The sequence below is a fragment of the Cryptomeria japonica genome, chromosome 3 (assembly GCF_030272615.1).
Source record: "Cryptomeria japonica chromosome 3, Sugi_1.0, whole genome shotgun sequence".
Classification (NCBI taxonomy): domain Eukaryota; kingdom Viridiplantae; phylum Streptophyta; class Pinopsida; order Cupressales; family Cupressaceae; genus Cryptomeria; species Cryptomeria japonica.
In genome coordinates this window covers 935,750,423-935,777,488 of record NC_081407.1, presented here as the reverse complement: position 1 = coordinate 935,777,488, position 27,066 = coordinate 935,750,423, and the positions used below count along the sequence as shown (strand labels likewise).

At 39.9% G+C, this 27,066-nt stretch overlaps 1 protein-coding gene across 3 annotated transcripts in view; it reads left to right on the top strand.

The window, feature by feature from the left end:
- Nucleotides 1–26,771, top strand: part of LOC131045097 (MICOS complex subunit MIC10) — an 84,959-nt gene extending 58,188 nt beyond the window's left edge. Inside the window, exons 3-4 of one of the 3 annotated variants that reach the window (XM_057978626.2) lie at nucleotides 26,345–26,379; nucleotides 26,490–26,771. In XM_057978626.2, the coding sequence (XP_057834609.1) occupies nucleotides 26,345–26,359 (15 nt within the window). In that variant the 3' untranslated portion in view covers nucleotides 26,360–26,379; nucleotides 26,490–26,771. Of the gene's footprint in view, nucleotides 1–26,344 lie in introns of all 3 variants that reach the window. The other 2 variants (XM_057978625.2, XM_057978623.2) reach the window with 2 other exon arrangements.
- The last annotated feature ends 295 nt before the right edge of the window (nucleotides 26,772–27,066 follow it).

The window sequence follows — 27,066 nt, the reverse complement described above, 5'->3', positions numbered from 1 at the left end:
ATCACCAAAACCAATACAGAAGAATATAGTGATACTATAAATACTCTATACACCAGACCACAATCCCAATAAACCAATCTGCAACCACCGGAACAATAAATCACAGGAATATGTTGACATCAATGACAACAACATATCCTAGCAGCAACAATGTCCAACAATCTCCCCCTTTGGCATTGATGACAACATATGAATGTGAAAAATAATCAATGCAAAGAAAGAAAATAACTCCAACAAACTCCTCCTAAGATCAAGCAGATAAAATAGTTTTTCACATGCTTCTCTCCCCCTTTGACAACAATGCCAAAAATCTTAAAACAAAAAACCAAACTCTTCCCCTTAGATGAACAAATCATGATTCTCTCACCCATAAACAAATAATCAATCCGATAGACTACTTGTTGTGACGTATTCACACATCGCTCCATTGCAAATGGGGACCCCTACTTTTTTCTTTCTAGGGTTAGTTTTCTTTGCTTGGTTGTCTAGTCTTGGCTATTAATCTTTGTATTGGAGAGTTGCCAGAGAGATCATTAGGTAAGCAGGGTCTGCTTGAATTGAGGTGGGTCAGTAGGTGGTCCAGGTCAGGGTCTCTTTGAAAGCCTTCTCTGGGTCAGGCCTTGCTCTAGTCTTGGGGTTATGCCTTGATTGAGTTTAGGAGAGTCTTTGCATTAGAGCCTTGTTTGATACCAATTTTACCCTTCGAGGAGCAAAGAACATGAAGATTGAGCTTGAAAGCTTGAGAGTTGAATGAGGAATTTGAGCTAGATTGTCAAATTCGCTCCTGACCCTTCCAAAGGGACGGGAACAAAATCTTCCTTAGCTCCCTTTTGACTCCTATTCTAGACAAAAGTTTCACTTTAAGGCATGGATTGGGGGGAAATAAGCTCGAGTTCACCTTTGGAGATGCCTTGGACAAACTTAGACATGGAAATTTGGGGAAAAGGTCAAGATTTGAGCCTAAAAGACATATTTCGTCCTTGACCCTTCCAAAGGGTCAAGAGCGAAATTCGTAGATAGGTCCTGTCCTTCCAAAGGTACCTAAGCTAAAATATTAAGATGCACTTTTCATTCAATGTTTTGACTAGGCACGCACTTAAGGTGATTTGTTGGCGTGTCATAAGGTGAGGACAATTCGAATAAGGGTAAAGTTTGAGTGTTGGGATGATATTTAAGACTAATTCCTCAAATTTGCTGTTGACCCTTCCAAAGGGTCCAGAGCGAATTTCCTTATATCTCCCTTCTTGGTCCTAATTTGTCTCATAAACCTTATCCCTATGGTGTGATATAGCATGCATAATATCCGGCCTAGTCTGAGTAAGATATAGCTGTCCACCAACCATAGATCTGTACAAAGACTGATTAGCTTTCAGAGATTCATCATTCTTAGACAATTTGCGGCCAGTCACCATAGGAGTTCCAACCGGTTTGGAGTCATCTAACCCAAACTTCTTCAGCAGTTCCTTCACATATTTAGTTTGAGATATAAAAATACCTTTTCTAGTTTGTGAAATCTGCAAACCTAAGAAAAATTTCATCTCTCCTATCAGACATCTCAAATTCTTTCTATAATATCACCAGCAAACTTCATGCTCAAGTCATCATCTCCTCCAAAGATAATATCATCAACAAAGACTTCAACAATCAAAATGTTATCATTCTCAATCTTAAAATACAGATTACTGTCAGCAGTCCCTTTATTAAATCCTAATTTCAGCAAATACTTATCCAATCTAGCATACCGGGCTCTAGGGGCTTGCTTCAATCCATAAAGAGTTTTCTTCAGTTTACATACCATGTCTCCATCATCTGATAATGAAAATCCATTAGGTTGCTCGATGTAGACTTCTTCCTCAAGATCACCATTCAGAAAAGTTGACTTGACATCCGTCTGATATACCTTGAAATCTTTATAGGCAGCATATGCAAGCAATAGTCTAATGGCTTCAAATCTAGCTACCAGAGAAAAAGTTTCGTCATTATCAATCCTTTCTTTCTGTGAATATCCTTTGCATACAATTCTTGCTTTATTTCCGACAACTTCACCAGCTTCATTCAATTTATTCCGGAATATCCATTTAGTACCAATCACATTCTTATCTTTAGGTCTAGGCACAAGCTCCCATGTGTTATTCTTTTCAATCTGATCTAATTCTTCTTCCATAGCTCTCATCCAATTTTCATCTTTGCAAGCCTCAACAACATCTTTAGGTTCAATTTTGGAAATCAAACATACCTCTTCAGCAGCTAGCCTTCTTCTAGTCATCACACCTTTATTTTTGTCTCCAATAATTTGATTTTTCAGAATGATTCAGTCTTACATACTGTTGGTGTCTGTTTTATCATCTACCAAACATCAGGATAGGATACCCGAAGGTATTCTATCCTCTCCTGAAAAATCACTACTGATTCCAAGGTCTATATGTGCGAACAAGCGACTTTAGTGGAATAGCTTCTTGGGTAGTGTATGCTGAAATTTTCAAGGAGGACTTACGTTTGACAAGTATCTTGAACTGTTGGACTTAGATGGATTTAGCAATTTTAGGCTCTTCTTTTTTTTGGGAATTTTCTGGGATTTATACTTTCAAAAGAAAGGGGAAAAGAGATAGGGTTTAGGAAGGCTAATCTAATCCTACGAATTGTGGAGATGGTATCAACTGGATGCTTTCGAGAAATCAAACCTTGCTTCGCCACACTAGGGACAACTACACAAGGTCGGTGCAATCTTCAATGGGTTGTGCTTATGATCGAGATGTTGGGATGCACAGGGGATGGGCTCAGACTAACTTTGCACGGTAGAATGGAAATCATCCATTTACCAAAAGTATGAGCGGAAATACACCATCAATTGATACTTATCAAATCCTTCATTCAAATTAACAACAATGAAAGCAAATCTAAATTATTTCTAACTAAGTGTTGAGGCAATTGAAACCATGCAAATCATTCAAATAATAGAGATTACAAAGCAGCGCACATGCAATATATTATCTGGAAATGACCTTAAGCAACAATACATCAAAAACCTCACCCTTTTCAAATGAGGGGAGGCAACCTTATATAGTTTCTCAAAAATAAATGAATGGCTGAGATCAAACAGTGATCAAGGGCCAAGATTGAAAGTCCTAAACCCTAATTAGGGTTTCCCGAAATACTATCAGTTCAAGCAAATGAAAGAGTGACAAGTGGCGCAACTGCTAATTTTACTGAGGTGAGTGGCCACTTTCCTCTTTCAGAGATTCAACGTATTTGGACACCACGAGCTTGACCTCCTCTATGGTGACACTGGGCAAACCGCCAATTTGGAAGTCGACGAGATCCACATCGTCGGCGCACGTAGCAAGGATGCCTTCCCACTTCACTGCCTGGGTGAGGAAGTTGTCATCGATGGAGAGGAAGTTTGCAATCTTAGAAAGATCGCCTTTGTCAATCATCCCTGAATCTCGGAAGAAGCTTGTTTGAATCCTGGCTCTCAGGTTCTCTGCTTGTAAATGCTTCTCCCTTAGGCTTTCCTTTTGCCAGATCTCTGACGCCACCTTGAATACCTTGCCCAGGATCTCTCTAACCCTCGCCTCTGTCTTAAAACACTTGGTCTCGGATTTCTTCAGAACCTCAATCCGAGTGACCAGAGCATAGTACCATGTGCCGAAGTCCTACCTGTCTCCTGTCTGTATGACGCCTGCATCCACTAAGCTCTTCTTTGGCATGCCTCGGATAACCTTTAGGTGAGGGAGTATTTCATTCTAAAGACAAGGCTGGCTCATGAGAAAGAAAAGAGAAAGAAAGTGGAAGAAGAGAACCAGCAATGAAGGAAGTATGTTCTCCATCTTACCAGCCCGAAGAGGCTGTGGTGGAGTAGCTGGGACTTCATGGTTGAGCGGGCTGGTAAGATGGAGAACATACTTCCTCCATTGCTGGTTCTCTTCTTCCACTTTCTTTCTCTTTTCTTTCTCATGAGCCAGCCTTGTCTTTAGAACATTACAGGAGTTGTCAAAATATTGGACCTCCTGGTCCTGGGTAGGCTTACCCATCTCTATGGTGGTGATCTTGTAGTCATCTGCGGTGACATTGTCCCTAGTCTTCCCTTCTTTGGGCACTGCTATCTGGACTGTCCTGAATCCGGCATTGTCCCTCTGAATCAGGGAGAACTTCCTGGCTGGTTTGGGCGGTTTAGCTGCGGCGGGCTCATTCACCTTCTCCAGGAATGCTGCGGTAGCCTCCTCGGTTGAGTGGACCTCCTTGGGAACCTTGGCCTTTATTCTGGCTCTCAGCCAATCAGGAATGGTTGATTGTTCTAGAGTATTCTGATCAAACTCATCGTCTGCTTCTCCTGGGTTCGCTGGTATGCCATCCAAGAAAATTATAGGGGCTTCATCCTGCCCCCTGTCTGGAGTTCGGAAGACCTTCTCCATCACCTCCTCAACTGGCTGAGAAAGCACTCTTACTTCATCATCACTCACATAGATGTTTATCTCTTGTTCCCCAATTGTACTCTGATCGGGCGCAATGGAAGCAACACTTAGGATGGAGTGACTTTCGCTGGATTCTCTTCTCTCAACTACAACCCTTTTCCTTGTGCACTTTGTGAAGCTTCCACCCAACTCCTTTCTCTTCCGAGATCCAACACTTTCCGGATTCCGAGCATCTCCGGCGGAGGTACAAGGGTGGACGGACAAAGTATCATCCACTCCCATTAATTCATAAGTTAGAACCATACCTTTGGCCTTCAACTGTTTTGTCTTTTCAGATGCCCACCACCTTGAGTATTCAACCACTGACCTCATGAGGTCTGCTAGATCTGATTTTTCTCCCTCTGTCCAATCTATCAAGACTAAAGGTTCATTCTTCATCTTCTCAAAACCTGGCTGCTGAAGTTCTAGGCTTTCTTCCACCTGATCGGCAACTTTGAACACTTCCGTTGCTCTCACCATACTTAGAGGAATTCTTGACCAGAACCTCTTCCAGATCTCGAAACTATCGGTTGCATTAGCCCAATAGTCTTCCAGATCTAGTCTGTGCTCAAACGTTGTCCCTTCGATCTTCTTTATCCTCTGGAATGGATCGAAATCTTTTCTTGCCTTGTATTGGTAAAAGGGATACCAGGCCAGTTCTTTCTCAGCGGTAGCTGCAGCTTGTGATGATGGACATGTTTCCAACCCATTACCAATTGTAAGTGAGAATGTGCCTGCCTTCTTCTGCTTATCCCTTTGAATCACTATATACTCCTCCAATTGTCTCACAACCTCGAGCAACACCACTCGGTTGGTAGGGTAAGCTGGAAGCTTGTATGAAGGACCAAAGAATCCCTGAATTCGAAGGTAAGTGAACTTTGGATATTGGATGTACCAACACCCGAACCCACCGATGAAGTCCATAGACTCTTGAGAGAGCCTCTGGTGCAGGCCACCTTGAAGGGTCCGGGTAATGTGCATCAAGAAGGCATCATTCACCCTTTTGAAATGGAACTTCTCCTCCATATGGAGCTGGGGATAGCAATCATATACCGGGATTTGGTTCTCCTTGTTCCCAACTTCTCCTCTACAAGTGAGACCTCTGTCCCTGTAGGTCCTGGCTAAAGATTAGAACAAGTAAGAACTCATGAAGAAAGTCCTATTTGCCTCCAGATTCCTTAGCTGGCTGTCTAAACTGTCGCTCATCATACGGGCCCAGTCTATCATTTTTACTCCATTGATTATTTCATTAATAAAATAATACATCCAGGGTTCGAATGGAGCACCCTGAGGATTTCCTATTATTCTATTGAGCAAGACGATCATGTCCCTGTTGACGTGTATTTTGTACACGATCATACACAGAATAAAATACCCAAGGGTACCTTATCCTCTCTTGAATAAAGCCTCTGATTGCTGAAGATGTCGCAAAAAAGGACCAATCAGGGTGACTCCAATGTTCTTTTATGTAGGGTCTCTACGTGTGGATAAGCACCAGTGGTCGTTGTGAATGCTGTTTCATCAAGGGGCCTTACGTTCTCCAAGCTGCAGGAACAAGTTTTCCTAAAACTAACAATTTCTTCAAAAAGATCAAAAGGTAGGGTTTGCAAGGGATAAATTCTAATCTAATCCTATGAATGACCCAATGTAGGCTACTCTTGGCAAGATTCTACCAATTTCAGTATTGCCATGAAGTAACAACCCAACTGAAATTGATGCGATCTTCTAAGGTAACAAATGATTTTTCAATTCATCAAGGATCATGGACACTACCACAAAGGCACATATCCAAAGCTCAATAACGATTGAAGGTTTAAGTAATTCAGGTATCTCCAGTTGACCACGCAAGGCGTTCCCACAATTAGTAAGAAGCTAGTGGTTTGGAACGTGAATTTCACCAAAATCAAGCCCAACACTTAGTCCTTCAAACTTAAATACTACTTCGATTGAGAATGATTCAAGAAAACGAACAACCATGAAGATAGCCACAAGAATTGCAATAAAACACCATAACTTCAATATTTTATTGATCTCAAAGCCAAAATAGACAACAATTGTTTGAAATCCTTTCTTCAAACTCAATCTTGCTACAAAATAACTTTCTTCTCTCCAAAAAGCTCTAAACTTCTAACTATTTCTTATTTTCTCTCTAATCTCTAATTTCTTATTTTAAAATGAAAATGAGTGAGGGTATATATAGTATCCTCAATTACAATGAACGGCCCAGATCAAAAGAAGATCAATGGCTGAGATTCTGACACCTAAACCCTAATTAGGGTTTTATTACAAAAGTTCCCTTTTTATTGCACAACATTAAATGCATAGCCAAATATTTAATTTGGCACAAAAATCTAGGAAACATAGACCAATGACAATTAAGGTGCCATGTCATCTATAGCAACCTCTTTTCTAGAACCTTATTCCCTTTCCAATGCTCCTTTTTAGCATATGCAATGAATCTGGACACGATTCCCTCGATCTCAGCAATAAGAATCTCAGGAAGATTCCTCATTCGTTCCTCCAAGTGAATAATCTGATCAAAGGCCTTGAGAAGAGCTGCATCCCATTCAGGTTCGAGTTCCTTAATTTTCTCAATCAGGAGCATAGTAGCAAACATTTGATCTCTTTGCTCATCTGTAATCACATTCTCATCCTTGCAAAAGATGACTTTGACCCTTTCTTCTAATTCTTGAAGATCCACATTTGTCTCAACTTCGATCCTTCTGCCGAGAATAGTACATAAAACCCCAAACACCTTGTCCTGGATTGGATGGATGACCTCCTCTACTTGATTGCATTTAGTGTTGGTGTCCTCGAAGAGAACTTCCTTCATCTGGAGTAAAGTAGACCACTGGAGTAAATTATGAGCTCCTCCATCCCTTATCTTTTCTTGTGCTAAGATTTTTCTTGGTGTTTGCCTGATTACTTGAAGGACAGGAATGATAACATCTTTAGTATGAGCAAAGGCGGCTACGGTTATCATTAGGTTGTGGATGATCTCAAGGACCTAGATAGCCCGATGAATGGTCTGCATCATTCTTGTTGCAAACTCAGCGGCGACTGTATGGGATTTGTCAATCCAAGAGTTCATAAGCTGGACCAAGCTCTTAACTTTCTCTGCTTCACCAACTGATTCAAGGGGAAGTGCTTGCACAGGAGATACTGCTGGATTCTGACGTCCCAAAGGCTGACTGAGGTGGCTAAAGTAGCCTCTCCAAGCACTGACCTCTCTCTCAAGTTTTCTACTCTTTTCCATCCCTTCCTTAAGTTTATCTTTAAGTGCCTCAAATGAATCAGTTGCCTCATCCAATGCCTGCTCGGTGGTGAGTGGACCAAGCTCAACGGTTTCTACATCATATTCTTCTGCAAGGATCTCACCTTCATATTTGTCCACTGCCGGTGTAGCTATCTGCAACTTCCTGGACCCTGTCTCATCTCTGATCATCTTGGACATTTTGGTGGCCTTCCTCTTTTCTGTTACTCCCTGAGAATCTCCAACAAGGCTATCTAAATCAATCACATTATCTTCGTCTTCGATCATAATTACCCTTGTTAATCTCTCCTTCAACCAATCTGGAATGGCGGACCTTGTCTCTCTAACTTGTATTTCTTTAGGTAGTGACTCTTCTTTCCGGAGAGGAGATGTTGCTTCATCATCATCCTTGTCCTGGGGAGATTGACTTGATGATCGTTGAGATGCCTGTCCTTCTTCAGGTTTATCATTCTGAACCATTGACTCCATAGATTCCTCAACTTCAAGTGTCCTCTTCTCCTGTCGAGAAGATGTGCCGGATGAGCGATCTCGATTGGCCTCTTGCTTCTTCTTGGAAGATTCTCTTTTCTCAGGTCTTTCCTTCCTCTTCGCACCTCTATGATGGGGATTGCCCTCACTTACGCTTCTGGGGTGAGGATGGCCTTCGCTTGTGCTTCTAGGATGAGGATGGCCCTCACTTACGCTTGCTCCTTCTGCCGACCTTTCCTCCAAAGTAAAAGTCATTGATATGTTTTGCTCTCTCAACTTTTGATGTTGCACATCAACCCATCTGCGAGTACAGGACAAAACTGGAGTCATCAAAGTCTTCAAGTCCACAACCTCAGGTTCATTCCAATCTATCTTTACTGCCTTGTCCTCTCTATCATAAGAGGATTGGAGGTGCCTACCACTGTCCTGAGTTTGATCGGCCACTCTGTAAACTTTGCATTTCCTGATGAAATCCAAAGGCAATCTGGAATGCATCTTTCTTTTTACTTCTAAATCATCTGAGAGATTCATCCAAAAGTCTTCTACCTGACATTCATGCTTGTATTTTCTACCAACTGTCTCTTCTATATGGCCATAAGGATCAAAATTCTCCCTTAATGAAAAGAATGAAAATGAATACAAGGCCAACTCCCTTTCTGCATCATTTAAAGCTGGAACATTAGGACATACCTCAACCGAATTTCCTAGTATGATAGGTACAGGAATCCCATTTCCATGTCTGTGTCTGAATGCCTTCGCATAAGCTGCCAGTCGCCTAGTTACCTCAAGTAGTACTATTCTGTTTGTCGGATATCTTGGCAACATGTATGGAGGTGAAGGACATCCATGAACTCTGATATATGTAAACTTCTGGAATTGGATAAACCAAGCACCATACCTCTTTACAAGTTCTTGTGCCTCCTGAGATAGCCGATTATGAATCCCGCCTTGCAGTGTCCTGGTGATGTTCATTGTGAAGGTATCATTGACTAACTTGTAATTACTCCCAGGTGGATGATGCAAATGAACATAAGATTCACAAACTCTGACTTCTCCAGGTCCTCTTCCAATCGATCCTCTGTGAGGTAGTCCTGCATATTCAAAACTCCTGATCAAGGCATACATGATGTATGAGCTCATGTGAAACGACTTGGTAGCCTTCAGTCTTCCCAACTGTACGTCCAAGCAATGGCTAATGATTCTAGCCCAATGAATTGTTCCTTTTCCTTGAACTATCACTTGGATGAAGAAGAACATCCACTTCTCAAAATAGAAGGCTTGAGGAGCCCCTGTAACTCGATTGAGTAAGGTTATCAAATCTCTGTACTCCTCCTGGAAGTCGATCCTATGTGGTGTGTTGGGAATCTTGCTCAGGCGAGGACGACTTTTGAGTAGCCAATTCTTGTTGATGATGCTCAAGCAAGTGTCTGGATCATCTTCGTACATGGATCTAGCTCCTTCCAAGCTTTTGTAAATCATGTCCTTATGTTCTGGTAGATGAAGAGCTTCACTGATAGCCTCATCTGAAAGATAAGCCAAAGTGTTTCCTTCCTTGGACACGATCGATCTTGACTGTGGGTCATAATGGCGGGCACACTCGATCATCAGCTCATGGCACGGGACTGCTGGAGGGAAGTCGGCCGCCTTGATAATGCCACTCTCAATTATTCTCCTTGCGACAGGTGATGGCTTTCCAATGTAAGGGACCTCTCGAAACTTCTTCACACTGAAGTTTCCCAAGTTGGTATCTCCAATGTTGCTCCACTTCGACACGATCTTGGTCTCCAATTCATCGTTCCTTTGATCCTCTTTCATAAGGGCTGGACGACTGGTGGATGCTCCTGCCTTTGGGGTCGCCATCGCGATACCTACACAACATTTCATAATGAGCAATATACCTCGGAGCGTAAAAAAAGATATAGATTAAGTTTAAGCCTTAAATTTAGGAAACTTCATGATAAATCTTTGAATTATCATTTCCTAAATATGACGATTATGCAATTGGAAATTCAAAATTTCAAAATTTCAAAATTAGACTAGGAAGATCTTCACCATACCTTTCTTGGAGAACTAACTCTAAAAAAAGATGCAAAAATTAAGGAATTTGCTAGGCAAAATGTGGATCGAAGTCTTCAACGTGAGCTTCCTCTAGCAATTTTCACCACCCTTAGCCTTCAACGCCTTGAGGAACAATTCGCTCTACCTCCAACAAAGTTCGCACTCCCTCTTGGATTGAGATTTCGCACCTCTCCTTGGATCAAGATTCGCGCCTCTCCTTGGATGAGATTCCGCTCCTTCTATGGCTTCTCCAAATCGCACTTGAACAAATGAATGAATGATGGATTAAAATCGCTCAACACCCCCCCACTATATAGGCGCTTACCTTGGCAATTTCCAATAGGCCGACTTGGTGGAAATGAAGCAAATAATAAACAAAATTAAATAGAAAGGAGGCCGACCTTTATAAAATATTTAAAATAAAACCCCAAGCACATTCCTTTCATTTAATAAATTAATTAATTAATTAAATGCCTTTGCAATTAAATTTCGATTTTTTAAAAGGCTAAAACCAATTAATAAATGTTAGGCGCTCTCATTAAATGCCAATTTAATTTCAAAATATCTTGGAGTTTTAGCGAAATTGGCATTTAATGCACTTTGAATGATATTGGCGCCCAAGCATGGAAAACAATAGATATTAACAAGATCGCTCTGGTCCCTTGGAGAGGGACAGGAGCGCCTATACCCTTTGGACCTCACACTTCTTGTTTTTTACGTCCAAGACCTCATTTCTGACGTCCAAGATGGCATTTTTACTTAGAATTTCGAGTTCAATTTATCCAATCTTTGAAATGAGTGTATTTTAAAGCATTTTCGCCCTGGTCCTTGAGTGAAGGACAGGAGCGCCCCAGCCATTTTTATCAACTTGATGGCCTTTGTCACTTCATTCCTCCGTGAAACCTTTTAAACATCACTTTGACCTTGCGTCTTGACTTGGATTCGTCCGAATTTGGAGAGGAAGGTTGGCTAGTGTGCTTTTCGCCCTGGTCCCTTGGTGAGGGACAGGAGCGATTTTGTCCTTTTGTCCTTGATCCTTGTCTTTTTAATTGCCAAGTCAATTTGCGAGGTAGGCAAGGATCACCCTTGTTTGTTCTATGCATGTTTAACTTGCCTTCCAAGACAAAATGAGCTCCTCCAAAGATTATCGCCCTGGTCCTCCAGTGAAGGACAGGAGCGAATTTTATACTTGAGCTTAAAATTGTCGACTTTTGACGTTAACTCCTTATCCATCGTCCTCCTAAAGACATTTTGGACCTTGCATGACTTCGCCTTGATATGGTTTTGGAAGGAAATGACTAGTTTAATAGAAATCGCCCTGGTCCTCCAGTGAAGGATAGGAGCGAACTTTAGTCCATGGCGCAAATCCTCAATCATATTGATATCAAATTGTCTTCAAGGCATAAAATGTCATTGCTTACTCCATCTTGAATGCTTGAAACGAAAACGGCATCTTAGAATTAGGCACTCTTGAATATTTTGCTCTGGTCCCTTGGTGAGGGACAGGAGCGATTTTGCATTTATAAGCTTTGGTGTTCCGCCAACTTTCAAAATTGTCTCCAACGGGTTGATTGTGCCCTCTTTCACTCATCTTCAACATAGAATTCGTTCTAACTTTGCGGGAAATTTGCCTTATGAGGAAATCGCTCTGGTCCCTTGAAGAGGGACAGGAGCGCCTTGGCCATTATGGGCTCACTTTGCGTTTTGCAACCTTCAAAATTATCTTCAACGGAGTGACTATACCCTCTTTCCTTCATATCAATCTTGAAATTCGCTTTACTTTGGCCAAAAACATGTCTTGAGGGAAAATCGCTTTGGTCCCTAGGAGAGGGATAGGAGCTACCTTTGATATTCGCTTTGGTCCCTTGGTCAAGGACAGGAGCGCCTTAGTCAATTTGGGTTGATTTTCAACACCGTAGACGGCTCAAGTTATATTCAATGAACAAAGCATTCTTCTCCTGACCTTCTTAAATCGCAAAATCACTTAAATCTTGTGTGGACAACGTAAGTTTGGATTTCAAGCTCCGGTCCTTCAGTGAGGGACAGGAGCGATCCTTGTCATTTTAGCATATTTCCTTGTTAGTTGATCGCTCAAATTATATTCCATGGACAAAACGTGCCCTCCTTGACCTCTTCCAATAAAAAAAAAGTCTTGGCCCTGCAAGGACGATGCAACTTTGAAAAACAAGCTTCGGTCCTTCAGTGAAGGACAGGAGCGATTTTGGTCCTTAGGGTCAAATCTTCATAATTTTCATCTCAATTCTCTTTGCTGGGGAAGATATCATCATTTTGCAAGCTATGACCAAGAGTCAAAATCCCAAAAACGTCCAAGGAGATGTGTTTTGAGGAAAATCGCTCAGGTCCCTGGGTGAGGGATAGGAGCGAACTTGTCTTGAATCTTCAAAATTCATCGTTTTTTGAGTCTTCGAAATCTTCAAAATTTTCAATTCGTGTTCGACCATATCCCCTGGCGATCCTGCACAAAACAAATTAAGCAAGTCAATAACCAATTTGCACTAAAATATCACTTTCGCCCTGGTCCCTGGGTGAGGGACAGGGGCGTTTTCACCTCTATAGGCTAAAATATCCACATTTTTGGTCTTCAATCACTTGACAAGGCAAAATTAGGCCATTTCCAAGGCCAGGGGCAAGTTAGTAAACTTTCCAAAATTTGGTCAAAATTCACCTGGACAAAATTGCAAAATTTAATCATTGAAATGCTAACCCCTTTAAACCTAACTTGAATGTGCCCTCAAAATCATAACTGGACCCATCCTGAGACAATCTTGACTTCCTGGCAGGCTCATCTTATTTCAAAATTGCAATCAATGCGAGGGTGCTTAATAATCTGTCAAAATTGGACTGGACTTTGGCTTGAAGATATCAAAGGAAACCCTAAGGCTTAACCCTAATCCAGACGACTCACTCATTTAATTCAAAACCCTAAAGCAGAGAGAAGAACAGGCAAAATAAAAGCAAAAAAGAGGGCGTCCCCATTTTAATGGGGCGATGTGTGAAATGGTCACAACAGTCCCCAATGTCCTCCTTGAAGTATGCTCGTACTAGGCTCTTTCTCTGGAGTTTAGAGGCGCCCTTCCTCGACTTGTCTAACCAGGAATGATTAACTATGGCATCATATTCTTCCAGGTGATCATGGTACAGACTGTTAGCTTCATCCTTGGTCATATATACTGTGTTGTGGTACTTAGGGATCCTGAAGGCCTCTCTGATGGCCTCATTGCTAACATTCGCCAACACTCTTCCATCAGGTGCAACAATATCCTTACTGATGGGGTTGTAGTGTTTGGCACATTCAACTACTAGTTCATTGCACTGCATGGTGGGGAGGAAGCCGACAACGTGCACGATACCACTCTTCATCATTTTCCACGCAATGGTGGTAGGCACAAGGTTGTCCAGACCAAACATTCGCTTCTTAAACTCCCTCAGATTGATGTGTCCGAGGTTGGTGTCGCTGATGTTCTTCCACTTGGAAGTCATCCTTGACTCTGGAGGAGCATCTTTATCTACCTGGAACTTCATGGTGCTCAAGACCTGCAGATGAATGATAAAAACTTTAAGTTAGAAAAAATTCTGCAGAATTTCGAAAAAAAATAACGGGGTCGCAAAATGGCTAAGTGTTGGAAAATTTTCATTTTTTCACTCTCATTACTTAGCCACAAAAGTTGAATTTTCACCTCCAGACCCTTAGCCTTGAAGCTGGTTGAAGTCACCATCAAGTGTTAAAACTTTCGAAAATTTTCATACTTAGCCAAAAAAATTGAATTTTCACCTCCAGACCCTCGGCCTTGAAGCTGGTTGAAGTCACCATCAAGTGTTTAAAACTTTCGAAAATTTTCATTTTTAGCCAAAAAAATTGAATTTTCACCTCCAGACCCTCGGCCTTGATGCAGGTTGAAGTCACCATCAAGTGTTTAAAACTTTCAAAAATTTTCATACTTAGCCAAAAAAATTGAATTTTCTTTCTCCAAAATCATTTATTAAATTCTAGAAAAATATTCAGAAAATTCACAATTTTAATTTTACCTCTGACTTGGCTAGACTTTTCTCCAAAATATTGAGAAAATTCAGAAAAGATGCCTTTCTCCAGAAATCTGTAAGCCTTCTGCCAAAATATTATCCGACTTCCAGCAATATCTAGAATTTCCTCCAGATGATCTTCAAACTGACATACTTTACTAAGCTCTCCTTAGTAATTTTGAACTTCTTGTTGTAATAATGAATTTGACAATGAAGTATTTGTAGACAAGTTTTAAGAAAAACCCCTAAAATCATCCAACTCATACTTCTAATTCAAAAAAAAAACTTTTCATTTTGATTTAAGTTTGAAGATATTCATTAATCCTCCAATATTCCCTTTCAAAAAAAACTTTCCATTTTGAATTAATATCTTAATAAATTTTTAATATTCCCTCAAAAAAATTTCCATTTTGGATTTATTTTGAGGATTTTTTTTTTTTTTATTTAGATATTTCTTCATTTTGGATTTAATTTTGAAATCTCTGTGGATTTTGTGACATCATGTTGACTTTGTTTGACCTTCCATGTGTAGGTTGATTTTTTCGAATTTATCTCCATCTTTTCAAATTTTGGCGAACTTTGCCAACCTCTCCAAGGTATGGCGGACTTTGGCTAGAACTCCTTCATGGCCTCTCTTAACGTGAAAATTTGACTAAGGCATTGGGGCGGACTTTGATGTTGACTCCTCCATGGCCTCCTTTACCTTGGCAGACTTTGTAGTAGGCACCTTCAAGGTCTCCATCATATGGCGGACTTTGTAGTAGGCACCTTCAAGGTCTCCATCATCTTGGCGGACTTTGGCTATGACACCCATGGACCCTCCTAGCCTATGGGCGGACTTTACCTTGGCCTCCTTCATGGCCCCTCTTATGCCATGGGCGGACTTCAAGCCTTAGCACCCATGTGACCTCTCCAACCTTGGGCGGACTTTACCTTAGCCCCCACATAGCCTCTTCAGCCTTGGGCGGACTTCTAGCAAGGTTTCCACATGACTATGGCGGACTTTGGTGTCTTCTCCATCTTGGGCAGACTTCTAGTGCTTCTCAACCTTGGGCGGACTTTACCTTAGCCCCCACATAGCCTCTTCAACCTTGGGCGGACTTCAACCTTAGCCCCCACATAGCCTCTTCAACCTTGGGCGGACTTTTAGCTTGGCCTCTTCATGGCTGGGCGGACTTTGAAGTTGCCTCCTTCATGGCCCCTCTTATGCCTTGGGCGGATTTCAAGCCTTGCACCCACATGATCTCCTAAGGTGGGGCGAACTTTGACCTTTGCTCCTCAATGGTCTCCTTAGGTGGGGCGGACTTTGGAGTGGGCACCCATGTGACCTCCAAACTCATGGCGGACTTTAGGCAAGGCGCCCACATGACCTCCATTAGCATGGCGAACTTTAACCTCAGCACCCACATGACCTCTTCATCCTTCGTGATGGGGTTTGAACCTGCAGAAACACTTCAAAACCTTTGTTAGCCAGACTTAGAAGAATTTTCAAAGAAATTTCAAAATTTCACAGTTTAATCTAATTTAATCGGATTAACTTGAAATTTGAAATCCGTGCTTAGGTGGATCATTTGAAAAAGCAAAAAGCCTAAAATCTAGGAATTTTAGCTTTTTAGGTCAAAACTTGGAATTTTCGAGATCTGGTCGGAGCTGGTCGATGGTGCAAGTGTAAACCCTAGGTTTGCATCCCGGAAAAAGCAAAAAGCCTAAAATCTAGGGATTCAGCTTTTTTAGGTCAAAACTTGGAATTTTCAAATTTCGGTCGAAGCTGGTCAGTGGTGCAAGTGTAAACCCTAGGTTTGCATCCCGAAAAAGCAAAAAGCCTAAAATCTAGGGATTCAACGTTTTTAGGTCAAAACTTGGAATTTTCGAATTCTGGTCGAAGCTGGTTAGTGGTGCAAGTGTAAACCCTAGGTTTGCATCCCGAAAAAGCAAAAAGCAGACATCCCTAAAAAATAGGAAAAACTTACTAAAAATAGCCATATCGGGGATCGGGCTAAAAATGCCAAAAACGAAATTTCCTAAAAAATAGGAAAAAGCAAAAAAGCAAACTCTCTAAAAATAGAAAGTTGTCCAAATTCGTCCAAATCAATTGCGATCTTCGTCCTTTGGCCTCTCTAAGCCTAGGTTTGCATCCCGAAAAAGCAAAAAGCAGACATCCCTAAAAAATAGGAAAAACTTTCCAAAAATAGCCATACCGGGGATCGGGCTAAAAATGCCAAAAACGAAATTTCCTAAAAAATAGGAAAAAGCAAAAAAGCAAACTTTCTAAAAATAGAAAGTTGTCCAAATTCATCCAAATCAATTGCGATCTTCGTCCTTTGGCCTCTCTAAGCACTCTGGTGGCGTTCACACTTTGGAATCACATAACTTGCAAAAAATTAACTTTCAATTGTCAGGGCCTGAAATGCTCTGAACTGGACAAGGCTTGGTGAAACTGCAGCAAAAGGTCACAATCCACTAACAAAATCCTAGAAAACAGGAAAAGAGAGGGTCCCCATTTGCAATGGGGCGATGTGTGAAAAAGGTCACAACACATACCTCGGAGTCTTCTGATTATTTTGATTTTCAAGTTCCTACACCTCTCCATTGGCAGCAACAACATCCAGATTAACTGTCTCTACTGGATCGTTCTGCTTCAATTCTTCAATCAGAATAGGATTCAGAACAATGTGCTGACCATCATCATATCCGCAAGCTTTGATTTCTTTTCGAAGGTTCTCATCCACTTTCACATTTGCACTTTCCACTATCTTTCTCAGTCTCTTATTGTAGCATCAGTAGGCTTTGCTCTTTATAGAATATCCCAAGAAAATTCCTTCATCACTTATTGCATCAAACTTTCCTATGTCGTCATCTCTCTTGGTATAACATTTGCTACCAAATATTTTGAAATATCTCATAGTAGGAACATGACCAAACCATAACTCATAAGGAGTCTTACCGGTATCACCTTTAATATGAACTCAGTTGAATGTGTAAACAACAGTGCTAATAGCTTCTCTTCAATAGATCTTCGGAACATTCCCTTCAATCAACATAGTCTTTGTAGCATCCAAGATAGTCCTGTTCTTCCTTTCAACAACTCCATTCTGCTGAGGGGTTCTAGGAGCAGATAATTGTCTTCTAATCCCATGCTTCTCACAGAATGAATCAAATTCACCATAACAAAATTCTCCTCCCCTGCCAGATCTCAGACACTTCATCTTCAATCCCGATTCAGTCTCAACCTTTGCTTTGAATATCTTGAATTTGTCTAATGCTTCAAATTTCTCTTTAAAAACGACAACCCACATCATCTTGGAATAATCATCAATTAGCAACATAAAATATTTGTCTCCCTGCACACTTCTAACATCTGTAGGTCCACATAGGTGAGTATGCACAAGATCTAGCAATCCATCAGATGTATACTACTTGCTCTTGAAAGAAATTCTTGTTTGCTTACCCCATTGACATTCCTTGCATACCGGATTAGCAGGCTTAACAATCTTAGGCAGATCTCTAACAGCTTGTGTAGAACTAATCTTAATCATTGAATCAAAATTAACATGACACATTCTCCTATGCCACAACCAATTTTTATCAATCTGAGCAATCAAGCAACTTTTCTCACCAGCATTCAAATGAAAAATATTACCTTCAGTCGTAGTTCCAGATGCAATCTCTATACCAGAGGCATTTAGGATCTTGCATTTACCATTCTTGAATTGTAAATCATAACCTTTGTCAACCATTTGTCCAACACTTAAAAGATTATGCTTCAAACCTTCAACATACAAAACATCATCAGTATTATGCTTACCATCAAAGGAAATATAACCTCTACCACGGATCACATAGGCTTTGTCATCTCCAACAATCACTATTCCACCATCATACCTTTCCATACTCACAAATTTGCTTTTATCACCGGTCATATGATATGAACAACCGCTATCGATCACCCATTCATCTTTTTCCTCAACTTTAGCAGCTAAAGGTTTCTCTTCAATAGTGCAGCTAGTGGAATCAACAGGTACCGATCCATCTTCTTTAATGGCAAGAAACACAACTTCATCTCCTTCTGATTCTTCATCTGTAACACCTTTATCAACAACATAATAGCAGTTCTTCTGATGCTTATACTTCTGGTTAGATTTGTAGGCTTATCATACTTCTCATGCTTCTCATATCTATCATTTCTATCATGCTTGTCAAATTTATCATGCCTATCATACTTAGCCATTCTCTCCGGGCACCTAGAAGCAAAATGTCCTACCTTATTGCAAGAGAAACATTTCAAGGGCAATTTTCCATCATACTTACCAGCTCCCTTAGGCAATCTCGGGACAATCAATGCTTCAAGCTCATCCAGTTCTCTTTCTTGCTCTTCCATCTCTCTCCTTTCTCTTTCATATCTGGATATTCTGCATTCTTTAGGATCATACTTCTGTTTTCCAGATACAAATGCTCTAAATGCTGTCTCAGACTTTCCATATGATTCACTAAATTCACTAAGCTCAAATGCAGCAATCTTTCCAACCAACATATCTTGTTACTGTAGTCACACTCCGGATCTCATCAATAGTAGCTACCTTATGTTTATAAGCAAGAGGCAAAGATCTCAGCACCTTAGCAACAATTTCATCTTCTTCAAGGGTTCCACCGGCACATCTGATACCTAGGACGAGATCATTCACCTTAGCCATAAAGTTATTTATATTCTCATCTTCTCCCATCTTCAGCATCTCATATTTTTTTTTCAAACTCTGCAACTTAGCAACTTTCACTTGTTTATCTCCTTCATACAGGGTTTCAACCTTCTCCCAGATCGCATGTGTGGTCTGAAGTCCAATTACATTTGTCATCTCTGAATCAGTCAGGACACTCAACAATGCTTCCTTCACTCTAATGTTATGTTCAACTTCCTTGATCTCATCAGCAGTAACCGGTCCATTCGGAGGAGCAAAATATGCATTTTTTGTAATCTTCCAGTAATCTTCTCCAAGACATCTCAAGTGCACTTCCATCCGGTTTTTCCATATAGCATAGTTACTTCCATCAAATCTTGGGCTCTCCTTAAAGATAACACCTCCAGTTCTAGTTGCCATCCAGATCTCCTTAAGCGAATAAGCTTCTTTTGGGGGATCTAGCTCTGATACCAATTGTTGGCAGCAACTATGAAGGAAAACTGAGAGGGGGGTGGGGGGTTAATCGGTTTTCACCGGATCTACAAACTTAACCTCAAATACAGATTTGATAAACTGCAGCAATAACAAAGATAAACAAATTGATAGCACAACGCATAACACTAAGATTTTGACATGGAAAACCCGGTTAAGAGAAAAACCACAGTGGGAACCTACCCACAATAAGATGATACTCTGTAGTAGTATGTGTAAATATTACAATGGGGAATGCACATGCATTCTGGCACACTGCTTAGAGCTCAATGCTCAAAAGATAATGACCCGGAATGCTACAACCCTCAGGGAAGTTTCACTGACTTAAAATAAGATTCAGACTACAATCCGGAAGAAATGAACTGCAATAATAGCATCTCTAAATGCTTGATGATAGTTCCGGTTAAGCACAATTGTTTGCTCTGCAACACCAATTTTTGTTCAATCACAATGTCGAAGGATGAATCACTTGTTCGCACATACACCACTCTCAGATAATGCAGACACAACCTCGATACCAAAATTACATGACAATACCATATTTATACAATTCATCAACCTTGACGACAAGGTCAGCTAAACCCTCAACTCACAATTACAAAATTACATCACACGATACAAAGATTGACCACTAGACCACTATAATGATATACATGACATAGCATGGACCTAATTCAAATCACCAAATACGCAACACCACCGGAAATCACGCCAAGATCAACCGCAACATGCTACACCACCAAGAAAACCGCATAACACGAAGAACATCACCGGTCCATCAAAATCACCAACAATTCGCACAACGATCAATGTGGGTCATCAAAGCAAATAGGACACAAGTAGGAAACACTAGCAAGAACGTTAGAACCATCAGTAACAGCTTCACCAACACCACTTATCAAATCTTCATCCGTCAACGTCTGAAACTCAAGAACACTCAAACATCAACAACTGTCATGAAGAAAGATAACTTGCTGAGCACCAAATCAGGAACCGTCTGACATGAAGATACACAAGACCATCCCAAACAGTCTCCCAAAGACTTAGCTCAAGATCTTATCACATCGGAATGTACCGGAGGACATACTGAACTCTGCAAGGCACTGATTAGAAAAACAAACTGCAAAACCGGATCATATGATATGATCAATTAAGCTTGCCAGATCACCAAAACCAATACAGAAGAATATAGTGATATTATAAATACTCCATACACCAGACCACAATCCCAATAAACCAATTTGCAAGCATCGGAGCAATAAATCACAGGAGTATGTTGACATCAATGACAACAACATATCCTAACAGCAGCAATGTCCAACAAAATAGCTTCATTTCATTTAATTTGCATGTTTTGTTTGTGGAAAAAGAAGCAACAAGATTTGGAGGAAGAGCAATTTTTTTAAGCAGAGATTTAAGGAGCAACAGTGTGGTTTCTTTTTTGTGTTTTCATATTGTAATTGAATGTTAAATTTGTAGCCTTTGAGCATTTTGTTGTAACTTTGTAACTTGCATGCTAGTTTTTACATATGGATATTTCAAATGATTTATTGAATTATGAAAGTAATTTGAATTAAGTTGACATTTCCTAATTTGTTTGACTTTGATTCTCATGTGAATGCTCAATTTAACACAAACGTTATGTATTAAGGTTCTATTATGTATATGTGAATGCTTTATCAATGTTATCATATGCATATTTAATATTTCTCCATATATTTTAAAATTTCTGTATTTTTTAATATAGCTGTCCCCAAAAATGCCCCCAAAAATTGGGGACTTTGAAATGCATCCCCGTGTTGACGTGTATTTTGTACACTATCAAACACAAAATAAAATACCTAAAGGTACCTTATTCTCTCTTGAGTAAAGCCTCTGATTGCTGAAGATATCGCGAAAAAGGATCAATCAGGATGACTCCAAGGTTCTTGTATGTAGGGTCTCTACGTGTGGATAAGCTCTCTGTGGTATGATGTGATTTGCTGGAATCACAAGGGGACTTACACTTGACGATTGAACTTCTGATTTGCTTTGAATATTGCTGGAACACAGGATTTCACTAGCTTTGACTTGAAAAAAGGAAAAAAGATGAGGGCGAGGAAAAGATCTAATCCTAACACTAAGAATGTAAGAGCAATGAATGATCTTTGATGAAATTCTAACTAAGTCTTGTTTTGACATCGCTGGACCATCTCCACAAGGCTAGTGCGATCTTCGAAGGAAAGCTTTATGATGTTCAAATCATCACTGCAGGCATAGACACCATCAAGCTGATGCATATCAATGAAGAAGCAACAATTGAAGTTAAGCTTAAGCTAAACGATTCCAGTTGACTACGCAAGGCAAGTCTGCAATCAACAAACTGCTAGTAGTATGGATGTACGAATTCCACCATCAATCAAGCACATTTCTTCCACTCATCTAATAACATGAAATCAAATATGAGAAGTATAAAGACCATGCAAATTGTCGAATCGACCCATAAATTTCACCATTTCTTCAATGAAGTTACAAGTCTTTTACAACAACATCTTGGCAACAATCTTTGCCTTCTCTCTCTACTCTACTCTAATTGCTATTCTATCAACTATATTTTAACTGCTTCCAACTATATTCTAACTATTCTAACTATCCTTCTAATTACCTTTACAAAATGAAATGCCAGGGCTTATATAGTGCCCTCAATACAATTCGATGGCTTAGATCAATTCGAGATCAACGGCCAAGATTCAACAATGAAAACCCTAATTAGGGTTTGTTACAACCATTACATAACATTTAATGGTTGACCAATGATAAAATTGTATTGCTTGGACACATGTCCTCTCTAGAAAATTCCACCAATGGATAGCTGGGGTAGGTACATCGGAGTTTGTGCCACCTTCCATGAGTTAGGTACATTGAATCTGGACATGCGGAGGTGGAACAATCCGACTGGATGAGCGATGACTGGGATGCCACCTTGTCTGACACTTGTAACTTGGTAGATATTCAACTTGATGTTGTTGAGAAGCTAGCTTTAATTAATTCATTTGGAACTATCTGCTTCTTCAACGAACCCTTGTTCTAACTTCTTGTGTCCTTGATTTGCAGGATGATGATGTACCTCGCCTTGGAATGCTGGATTGGAAGAGGTCGCCCTTATCTTGATGATGCTGGATTGAAGAAGGTCGTCCTTGTCAATGCTAGACTGGAGGAGGTCGCCCTTGTCCTTGCTTGATCGTCCTGGAGGAGACCGTCCTTGATCTGGCTTGATTTTCCTTGATGAGAGCCTTCCGACTTGTAGATCCTTCGAGTTTGGGAGTCGCCATCTTGATACCTACACAACATTTCAAAATTAGTAACATGTTTTGAAATCTAAAAATTAAACTTTAAAAGGAAGATTCAAGATTTTAATTTAGGAAACCTCATGATAAATCTTGAGTTATCATTTCCTAATTTAGGATTTTCAAAGCAAAATTTAAATCTTCAAAAATGATGCCAAGGTGATTACGCCATACCTTCACTTGGGAATTAATTCTAAAAAAAGATGCAAAAATAGGAGAATTCGCTAGGCAAAATGTAGATCAAGACTCCCTTTAGCAAAATGCGCCCCCTTTAGCTTGGAAAAGAACTCCATCTTCCACTAGCCTCTTCAAGATCTGGAAATTCGCCTTCAAATGTCTTCAAAAATCTGGAAATTATCTGCCAAACTAGCAAAAAATACGCCTCTCCAATGGCCTTCAAGATGAATTTCGCCTTCCTTAGTCTCCACACTTGGTATAAATTCGCTCCACACAAGCTAGATTTCGCACCTCCTTCCTTGCTCCTCCAAATCGCACTTGAAACAATGAGTGGATGATTTGAATAATGAAAAACACACCTCAAATATATAGAGCGCTCACCATTTTATTTTCCCATAGGCCGACTTTGAAAATAAGCCAAAAATAAATAAAAATTAAATAAAAGAAGAGGCCGACTTTATAAATAATATTAAAATAATACCCCAAGCGCTCTTTCGTTTGATTTTAAATTAATAATAATTAATTTCAAATGCCTTTGTAATTAAACATTTCGATTTTAAGGCTCAAAATTAATTATTAAATGCCATGCGCCATCATTAAATGTCAATTTAATTTCAAAATATTTCAAGGTTTTATGGAATTTGGCATTTAATGCAATTTGAAGGATATTGGCGCCCAAGTATGGGAAAATAATAGATATCAACAAGATCGCTCTGGTCCCTTGGAGAGGGACAGGAGCGCCTATACCTTTTGGACCTCACACTTCTTGTTTTTTACGTCCAAGACCTCATTTTTGACGTCCAAGATGGCATTTTTACTTAGAATTTCGAGTTCAATTTATTCGATCTTTGAAATGAGTGCACTTTAAAGCATTTTCGCCCTGGTCCCTTGGTGAGGGACAGGAGCGATTTCATCTTTTGTCCTTGGTCTTTGCAATCTCGTACCCTCTTGAAGCACTTTTAAACATCATTTTGACCTTGCGTCTTGACTTGGATTCGTCCGAATTTGGAGAGAAAAGTTAGCTAATGTGTTTTTCGCCCTGGTCCCTGGGAGAGGGACAAGAGCGATTTTGCATTTATAAGCTCACTTGTGTTTTGCTAGCTTCGAAAATTATCTTCAATGGATCGATTGCGTCTTCCTTCACCCACCTCAAATGCGAAACTTGCCTTCCTTTTGCCAAAACTTGTCTTGAGGGAAAATCTCTCTGGTCCCTTGGAGAGGGACAGGAGCGCCCTGGCCTTTATGAGCTCATTTATGCCTTGTTAACGTTCAAAACTATCTTCAATGGGTTGATTACGTCCTCCTTCATGCCTTTGATGCCTCAATTTGTCCAAACAAGGTCAGGAATGACTCCACTAAGCTTTTTCGCTCTGGACCCTTGGTGAGGGACATGAGCGATTCGCCTTGGACCCTTGGAGAGGGACAGGAGCGAAATTCGCTCTGGATCCTCAGTGAAGGACAGGAGCGAAATTTGACTTTTCGAACTCTCTATCAGGATAATTTTTATGGAATATAACATTTAAGTTTAAGAGAGCTTATACTTTAAGTTATATTCCATATATACTTTCAGGATGTTTGAGAGTGGTTTCAGACCTCCAGGAGTTATATTGCAAAATCTAGTTTTTTGAGGTTTTTCAGTTTCCAGACTTAGTCAAATTTCAGGATCAGGACATTCCAGACTTAGCCAAATTTCAGGATCAGGACTTCACTCCAGCAGGACCTGCTATCCTATTGATCTCCCTGACAGCACTCAAAAATGCAAAAGCCAACTAACAAAACCCTAAAAGACCTAAAAACAAACCCTAAAAAGCAAAAAAAGCAAGGGTCCCCATTTGCAATGGGGCGATGTGTGAAAACGTCACAACACCCCGTCACTGGTCATCCCTGTCTGGGAAACTTGGGGTAAAATAGGTCATAATTATCATTGATATGCAATCCACTACTTACTTTTTGATGCGGTGCCCCAATAAGTACACCCTACTTCCATGAAATTCCATCAGAATATGCATCTAGCAGTAGTATTTTTATCCTCCATTAGGAGCAGACCTTTTGGTTATCATATTTTTCTTGGCTTCTCATGGTTGTAACTCTTCTCTTGGGAACCAAACAAAACTCTTAAGCAATTTGTTCTACAAACTGAACATTGTCCATAGTATTTCATCTTCTTTTTCTGTGCATGGCCTTCACCACAAATTGGAAAATACATGATATTATATAGTTACTGGAAAGCTTGGCTTATTTGTTTTGAGCTACCTTATTTTAAAATAACTTTATAGGTAATACCCATAGCATAATTGTTATAAGTTCATTATTGGTGCAGTCACCGGTTAGGAGAGACCTCAAAGAGATCCATCTGGGCCGGTCAGCAAGAGTAAACACAACAGAAACACAAGGATATGATGGAGGCCAAAGATGTAAATATCTTAATCGGCAATAAATCTTTTGGCATCTATCATCTCATAAAATCTCTCCAATGTGTTCCACCTCATACATTCATTTTAATTGTTTCATAATTTGTAGCTTATCTTAGACTGGTGTTGACTATCCTGAACTTTAAGGAGTGAAAATCCATCAGGTGATGAAATGGGATTTATGGGTAATTGTCTTAAATTACAGTTCACCATCTACGTATTAATGTAATTCACCTAATGAATACAGCATATATTCATGAATATTAGAAGCTATTCCCAGTAATAGTGGTTTTGCCCTCTGTCAAGGACTAAAGCTCATGGTTATTGTGCTTTGCTTGGCTTCTCATAATCGTAACTTTCTTTTACATTGGTGTCAATTGACAACAAACAAATTGTTATTAAAAACTGAACATTGTCCAAGGGATTCCGTCGTTTCTTTATTTTCTGTGCATGGCTTTGGCAATGGGCTTTGGCCATGAACCTAAAGAGGCATGAAATCTTTTAATTATTGGAAAGCTTGCATTATTTATTTTTGGTTAACTTGCTTTAGTGATGTCTAGTATGTTAGGAGCCTCTTCTAAGCATCATTTGATCATGAGAGGCATGAAGAACTGCAGTTGCAGTGAATTCAAAGTCCACAAGTTGTTTGGTCCAAGAATGAATTATCATAACTAACCACATCTGTTGCATCTTGTTTATTTAATGATCTAGGATTACTTGTTTTTCTTTTAAAATACTACTTGCATTCTCACCTTGCAGTACATCTTGATTGTGCTCCCAGTAGGTGATTTTGATAAAGTGCCGAACCATATTGAACTGTTTATGATGTACTGGTCTACTTGGACATTCTTGTGAGCTGTTTGAATTATCTTTTGAGCACGTTTAAAGAAGCAGTCCAAGTGGATAGGAATCATTGGGTTCTTTTGAAACTGTCATGCAATAGTTGAATAACATTTTTTTTTCTGGCTTGCAGGATGGAACACAGTGAGTTGAGAGTAACCTTTCAACGTAAACATTCTTGCAGCATTTAAAGTAGGTCCTTATTTTGCTCCATAAGTTTTTGGCCTCTGTTAATGGATTGAAATTGTTTTTGATGGATTCTATTTTGTGATTTTTAGTGCTGCTGTGCTTTTGAGAAGTGAGACCTAATTTTAGTAGCAGCATTGGCTTTCACGGTAAATGCATAAAACCGGATTTTCTGTCATCCAGTTTTATTGAATAAGTACAAAAGCAATGATTTGTAAAACACATTAATTACAAGGAATTCAAGGGTCGCTCTTAACCTTGCTGTGTTTGGCTATTGATGAGACAAATATACTGATTTTTGAGTTATATCTGTTTACACAACGGTACTGCATATTTGATTTTTGATTAAAGAGATGGGCTTATTTTTTGATTTTCGTCATCATCCATACTACACTCTATTCTCTTTATCGTTATGCTATCAAGAACAAAAATAAGTTTGCAAGATACATTATGTATGATGACCCTTTGGTTTATAGTTGTGTTTATCGATCTGTGATTTCTGCCATCTTAATTCTTATTATAGTGAACACGGAAAGACGAATTAACACAATATTATGAATTATGATTGCAATAATTTAGATATCAAGTATACCATTACCATTGGAAAGCATTCAGAAGAAGAGCTTGCCAAAGAAGTGCATATACATAAATATGACTACAAATCCAAGG